This window comes from Oryx dammah, unplaced genomic scaffold (genome assembly GCF_014754425.2).
Source record: "Oryx dammah isolate SB20612 unplaced genomic scaffold, SCBI_Odam_1.1 HiC_scaffold_26, whole genome shotgun sequence".
Classification (NCBI taxonomy): Eukaryota; Metazoa; Chordata; class Mammalia; order Artiodactyla; family Bovidae; genus Oryx; species Oryx dammah.
The window spans coordinates 46,107,549-46,115,038 of NW_024070210.1; the positions used below are offsets into that span (position 1 = coordinate 46,107,549).

The 7,490-nt window shown below is 39.9% G+C and overlaps 1 protein-coding gene across 1 annotated transcript in view; it reads right to left on the minus strand.

Annotated features, from left to right (window-relative positions):
* WDR72 (WD repeat domain 72) overlaps window positions 1–6,827 on the minus strand; it is a 197,778-nt gene extending 190,951 nt beyond the window's left edge. Inside the window, exon 1 of the mRNA XM_040226552.1 lies at window positions 6,668–6,827. Coding sequence (XP_040082486.1) covers window positions 6,668–6,820 — 153 coding nt within the window. The 5' untranslated portion in view covers window positions 6,821–6,827. The remainder of the gene's footprint in view (window positions 1–6,667) is intronic.
* Between the last annotated feature and the right edge of the window lie 663 nt (window positions 6,828–7,490).

The window sequence follows — 7,490 nt, forward strand, 5'->3', positions numbered from 1 at the left end:
TATGTTATACACATTTTTCATTTGTTTTTTTGGTTTTGTATCCATCATGAAGCCTAGATGATGGCCAGACCTGTTTTACAAGATCTAGGTTTTGAATACAAATAAATCAGTGTTGATATTTATTATGCACAAAATGTACCTCAACCAATAGTAGCAGATTTATGTGCAGATTTCAGAATTCAGGAATGGGTTTACAAAATAATGCAGAGAAAATATTACCTTTCCTGTAACCATTACAATGCTTTACTTGAAGTCTTGCCTCAGAAATAATGAAAATTAACTTTCGACTTTAGAAATAAAATTTTAACTAAGCTATTATTTAAAATGCCAATTTTTTCTCCTATATATGAATTTAAAAATGACACCAAAGACCAATTCATCCATTATCTCATATGTGAAAGAAGTCTGTCCCCCGTAACACAACGTATCAGAACAACAAATTATTTCATAACATAATTCTCTGCTTTCATCTTATTTCTATACTAATCAGAAATACTTCTTTAAAAGATCTGTTATCAGAATAAATTTCTAGTGCTGTAAAGAGCATTTTGTAGTTAGTTATAATCGCTTCCAATCCAAGTTCTCTATCTTCTTCCTGGGAATACTGGTTGCATCTCAGAAAACAGCATGCTGTGTTTCCCCATCATCACACTTGGGAACGCACACCTCTATGAATTTAACCCCTTTCCTCTACATTACAGGCCCAAATAAGCAAGATTCAGGGCAAATCAAGGATACTCCTCCTCCAGAGAAAAACCACTATGGACAAAATATCAGGACAGAACACCATTGCCCTTTATAAGAAGTCTCGTTCTGCTACTAAATCTTCATGTGTAGTTGAATACACCATGACAATTCACTATAACCTACTCATTTTATCACACATGCTGTGTGAAGAATAACAAAAAAATAATTCTACAGTCACATAGAGTCAATTATCATGATGAAATCTAGGGACCTTTACTTCTATTCTTGTGCTCCCCTTCTTTGAAGTGTTGGTCCCCCTCACTCCCAACTCAGGTACTTCTAATGGCACCAATAAGAAAGAGAAAAGAAAACACAACATGATGAGCATATACCATATTCCAGGCACTTGTGCAGCCATCAACAGGGTTTAATCCTCATCTCACAGTTGAAGAAATTAGGGCTCAAAGAATAGAAATCAGTTGCCCAACACCACAGAGTTGGTAAATATCAGACCTAGGATTTGACCAAGACATCCATTCTTTGTCTCTACTCAACATTGCTATTCATTTTGTCATTGTTGTGTTTCCTTCTGATGAGAGTAAACTTTTAAATAGCTGTAAACTTTTTAGTTGAATAATATAATATGACATTATAAAATTATTCATAATTCTAATTAGGAAATGCTCTTTGTTTTTGCTTTATATAAGTTTCAGGAAAACTTATATATGGCATATCAAAATCCCCAGGATAATAAACTTCTAGATAAAGGAACTATGTTATACACATTTTTCATCTGTTTTTTTGGTTTTGTATCCATCATGAAGCCTAGATGATGGCCAGACCTGTACCCCCACGTCCAAGGAGCAGTGGGTGCGGGCACGAGAGGGCCAAGAGGAGCTACTCCACATTCAAGGTCAGGAAGGGGCAATCTCGTCCAAGGTAAGGCACAGTGACTGCACTTTGCTGGAGTAGCCGTGAAGAGATAACCCACATACAAGGTACGAGAAACCCAAGTAAGATGGTAGGTGTTGCAAGAGGGCATCAGAGGGCAGACACACTGAAACCGTAATCACAGAAAACTAGCCAATCTGATCACATGGACCACAGCCTTGTCTAACTCAATGGAACTAAGCCATACCATGTGGGGCCACCCAAGACAGTTGGGTCATGGTGGAGAAGTCTGACAGAATGTGGTCCACTGGAGAAGGGAATGGCAAACCACTTCCGTATTCTTGCCTTGAGAACCCCATGAACAGTATGAAAAGGCAAAATGATAAGATACTGAAAGAGGAACTCCCCAGGTCGGTAGGTGCCCAATATGCTACAGGAGAGCAGCGGAGAAATAACTCCAGAAAGAATGAAGGGATGGAGCCAAAGCAAAAACAATACCCACTTGTGGATGTGACTGGTGATAGAAGCAAGGTCCGATGCTGTAAGGAGCAATATTGCATAGGAACCTGGAATGTTAGGTCCATGAATCAAGGCAAATTGGAAGTGGTCAAACAGGAGATGGCAAGAGTGAACGTTGACATTCTAAGAATCAGCGAACTAAAATGGACAGGAATGGGTGAATTTAACTCAGATGACCATTGTATCTAGTACTGTGGGCAGGAACCCCTTAGAAGGAATGGAGTAGCTATCATGGTCAACAAAAGAGTCCGAAATGCAGTACTAGGATGCAATCTCAAAAACAACAGAATGATCTCTGTTCATTTCCAAGGCAAACCATTCAATATCACAGTAATCCAAGCCTATGCCCCAACCAGGAACGCTGAAGAAGCTGAAGTTGAAAGGTTCTATGAAGACCTACAAGACCTTCTAGAACTAACACTCAAAAAAGATGTCCTTTTCATTATAGGGGACTGGAATGCAAAAGTAGGAAGAAACACCTGGAGTAACAGGCAAATTTGGCATTGGAGTACAGAATGAAGCAGGGCAAAAGCTAATAGAGTTTTGTTAAGAGAACGCACTGGTCATAGCAAACACCCTCTTCCAACAACACATGAGAAGACTCTACACATGGACATCACCAGATGGTCAACACCAAAATCAGATTGATTATATTCTTTGCAGCCAAAGATGGAGAAGCTCTATACAGTCAGCAAAAACAAGACTGGGAGCTGACTGTGGCTCAGATCATGAACTCCTTATTGCCAAATTTAGACTTAAATTGAAGAAAGTAGGGAAAACCACTAGACCATTCAGGTATGACCTAAATCAAATCCCTTATGATTAGACAGTGAAAGTGAGAAATAGATTTAAGGGACTAGACCTTATAGATAGAGTCCCTGACGAACTATGGACGGAGGTTTGTGACATTGTACGGGAGACAGGGATCAAGACCATCCCCATGGAAAAGAAATGCAAAAAAGCAAAATGGCTGTCTGAGGAAGCCTTACAAATAGCTGTGAAAAGAAGAGAAGCGAAAAGCAAAGGAGAAAAGGAAAGATCTAAGCATCTGAATGCAGAGTTCAAAAGAATACCAAGGAGAGATAAGAAAGTCTTATTCAGTGATCAATGCAAAGAAATAGAGGAAAACAACAGAATGGGAAAGACTAGAGATCTCTTCAAGAAAATTAGAGATACCAAGGGAACATTTCATGCAAAGATGGGCTCGATAAAGGACAGAAATGGTATGGACCTAACAGAAGCAGAAGATATTAAGAAGAGTTGGAAAGAATACACAGCAGAACTGTACAAAAAAGATCTTCACGACCCAGATAATCACAACGGTGTGATCACTCACCTAGAGCCAGACATCCTGGAATGTGAAGTCAAGTGGGCCTTAGGAAGCATCACTATGAACAAAGCTAGTGGAGGTGATGGAATTCCAGTTGAGCTATTTCAAATCCTGAAAGAGGATGCTGTGAAAGTGCTGCACTCAATATGCCAGCAAATTTGGAAAACTCAGCAGTGGCCACAGGACTGGAAAAGTTGTTTTGATTCCAATCCCAAAGAAAGGCAATGCAAAAGAATGCTCAAACTACCGCACAGCTGCACTCATCTCACACGCTAGTAAAGTAATGCTCAAATTTCTCCAAGCCAGGCTTCAGCAATATGTGAACCATGAAATTCCAGATGTTCAAGCTGGTTTTAGAAAAGGCAGAGGAACCAGAGATCAAATTGCCAACATCTGCTGGATCATGGAAAAAGCAAGAGAGTTCCAGAAAAACATCTATTTCTGCTTTATTGACTATGCCAAAGCCTTTGACTGTGTGGATCACAATAAACTGTGGAAAATTCTGAAAGAGATGGGAATACCAGACCACCTGACCTGCCTCTTGAGAAACCTGTATGCAGGTCAGGAAGCAACAGTTATAACTGAACATGGAACAACAGACTGGTTCCAAATAAGAAAAGGAGTACGTCAAAGCTGTACATTGTCATCCTGCTTATTTAACTTTTATGCAGAGTACATCATGAGACACGCTGGGCTGGAAGAAGCACAAGCTAGAATCAAGATTGCCGGGAGAAATATCAATAACTGCAGATATGCAGATGACACCACCCTTATGGCAGAAAGTGAAGAGGAACTGAAGAGCCTCTTGATGAAAGTGAAAGAGGAGAGTGAAAAAGTTGGCTTAAATCTCAACATTCAGAAAACGAAGATCATGGCATCTGGTCCCATCACTTCATAGGAAATAGATGGGGAAACAGTGGAAACAGTGTCAGACTTTATTTTGGGGGGCTCCAAAATCACTGCAGATGGTGATTGCAGCCATGAAATAAAAGACACTTACTCCTTGGAAGGAAAGTTATGACCAATCTAGATAACATATTGAAAAGCAGAGACGTTACTTTGCCAACAAAGGTCCGTCTAGTCAAGGCTATGGTTTTTCCAGTGGTCATGTATGGGTGTGAAAGTTGGACTGTGAAGAAAACTGAGCGCTGAAGAATTGATGCTTTTGAATTGTGGTGTTGGAGAATACTCTTGAGAGTCCCTTGGACTGCGAGAAGATCTAACCAGTCCATCCTAAAGGAGACCAGTCCTGGGTGCTCATGACTGATGCTGGGAGGGATTGGGGGCAGGAGGAGAAGGGGACCACAGAGGATAAGATGGCTTGATGGTATCACCGACTCGACGCACATGAGTTTGGGTGGACTCCGGGAGTTGGTGATGGACAGGGAGGCCTGGTGTGCTGCAGTTCATGGTGTCACAAAAAGTCGGACACGACTGAGCGAGTGAACAGGTGACCCATTGTCATGCAGGGGCAAGATTCAAGGGAAAAGAGAATATGCTCATTCCTTCTGGTCCTATGATTAGCCACAGAAAATATTAAGGAATGCTCTCATGTGGAAAATCTCACAGTCATACTAATCAATATCTTTTTCAGGTAACTAAATGTTCACAATATCCTCACAGTGATTTTCCAAAACATAATTCTGATCCAATTTTCTTGTTTCCTCAATGATTCTCCTTGTTTCTTCCACCCCTGCCAATTTGATTTCTATCCCCACCCCATATTTCTAACCATGAATGTCTCAATATCAGCAACTTCTAGCATTTTGGGTGGAATAATATCTTTGTTGTGAAGGGGCTGTTATTACACAAAGGAATGTTTACAACATCCTGGCCCGTGCCCACTAGATGCCAATAGTACCTCCCTTCCTATTGCTCTAACCCCAAGCAGAAGACTTGCTCCTAAGAAGAGCGTGAAATAATTATTCCCACTAAAGATGAAGTATAGACTGATCCCCACAAAGAGCACCCTGTATTATAACATAACTGCAATGGCAGTTACTAGCTATGCCCTTGCCCAGTGACACTGCAACCTGATAGGCAGCCAGCCTTTTCATTCATGTTTGCACTTAGGTACCTACCATACTGCCTAAGTTACAATAGACACCCAGTAAATGTATGGTGAGTAAATTCCAGGAACATATGTAAAAAGATACAGATGCTAGGATTCCAAATTTCTTAGACTTATAGCAACCAACATATTATAAAAACTACTACTTCAGCCAGGAAACCCTACACTTCAACATTAATAAGAGTAGGAAGATAGTGTAAGTCACCTAGGAGTCTGAGTTTAAATTGTAAGAGATAATAAATGCAAGGGCCAATTTCAAAGTCCAGCTGCTATAATAACGCCCAGTCCTTCTTTCAGCAATGTTCATAAACATTGAGCTGAGCTGGTCTGCTTGCAGTTCTTGGCAGTCCTAGAGTGTAACTGCTCAGTGATGGGAGATGTTAATTAATTACACTATAAAATAGAATTACAATTAATTGTTAATTTAGGTTTTAAAGTGACAAACTTTAAAGGCTAAAAATAGTCTTTGATCTTTAAAAGGCTTCTTAATGAGGGCAGTATACTTTAAGTACATCATTAGTTTAAGTGTGCAAATTGGGTCTAGAGGCTACTAGAGCTAAGCAAATATCTATTCCAATATGTTAAATGTTTATGAGTTGGGACAGGGACAATTAATTGCTAATCAATGGGCCAAATCCTAGGTGAGGTCAGGTTCTGAAATAGGACGACAACAATAGTAAATTGGATTTAGAGCTTTCCAATGTGACCTATAAAAACACAGGCAAGCCGAGACTAAAAGAATAGCAAAAAGGCCAAACTGACAGAAACACCCAGATAATTAAGATATTACTCATTTAGTTAATAGTAATTTTCAAGGATGCCATTTATTTAGATTAATGAGCCATAATTTGTAGAATTATACTTACATGTCTGTAGTTACTTAAACATATAATTCAGGATATAAAATAGTAAAACTCAGCATAGCTTAAAGGATGATAACACTTAACTGGTAGCTATGATTAGCAATATTCATAATATAATTTCCAATATGATCTCGACCCACCATATAATACTTCATTTTTCCAAATTCAGAAGTAAAACCCATGTATTACTTTGGTAAGCACCTTTTTAATAATCATGCAGAACTTCTACTGTCATTGCTAGTATAAGCAGCAAGCTATGTTTATCTTATAAGTCTATCTGCGTCAATATTAATTGTTTTCACTAACCTTTAGTTCAGATGAGAGATTCCAGAGACAGAGTTGGCCCTCTTGACTTCCCGTCACAATCATTTGCTGGTCATCGGTGATCATGATGGCAGTGATGCTGTGTGGAGGGGCCTTCTTTCCCCAGAGTGCCACAGCCTGCAGGGAGGACCTCATGGTGAAGGAACCCTGGACACACAGAAATGGTAAAAAGTGTGCAGTTACTCTTCATTAATTTTGGAAAATGTGTTGTTGTGTTGTTTCACTCAGTCATGTCTGACTCTCTTGCAACCCCATGGGCTGTAGTCCATGAGTTCCTTTATACATGGGATTTCCGTGGCAAGAACACTGGAGTGGGTTAACATTTCCTTCTCCAGGAGACTTCCCAACTCAGGGATCGAGCCCGTGTCACCTTCATTGCACCTGTGTCCCCTGCATGGCAGGTGGATTCTTTTACAGCTGAACCACTGGGGAAGTCATCTCACAAATGTGTTTGATAACATGGACTTGAACAATGCGTTCTCTCAGAGCTATGAAGAAGGGTGCCTTCCCATCAAATAGAGAAGAATGTAATCAGACATCGAAATTAGCCTGTCCACCCCAGCTCTGACTGTGGGTGACCTTGACTGCTCCAGAGTCCCTCTAGGCCTCTCAAGAAGAATACAGTTGTCTAGACACTGTAATTTGAAGACAACTTTGCAGACTCTCTCTCCCCAGAAATGTCACCTCATCTAAGAAACAAATATCTAAACTTCACTATTAAAAGCAAATATTTTCTGTAAGAACACTGTTTTCTATTCTTCAAAGCTTCTTGTATGGCTGTTAAAATTGCTGTAATATTCATGTT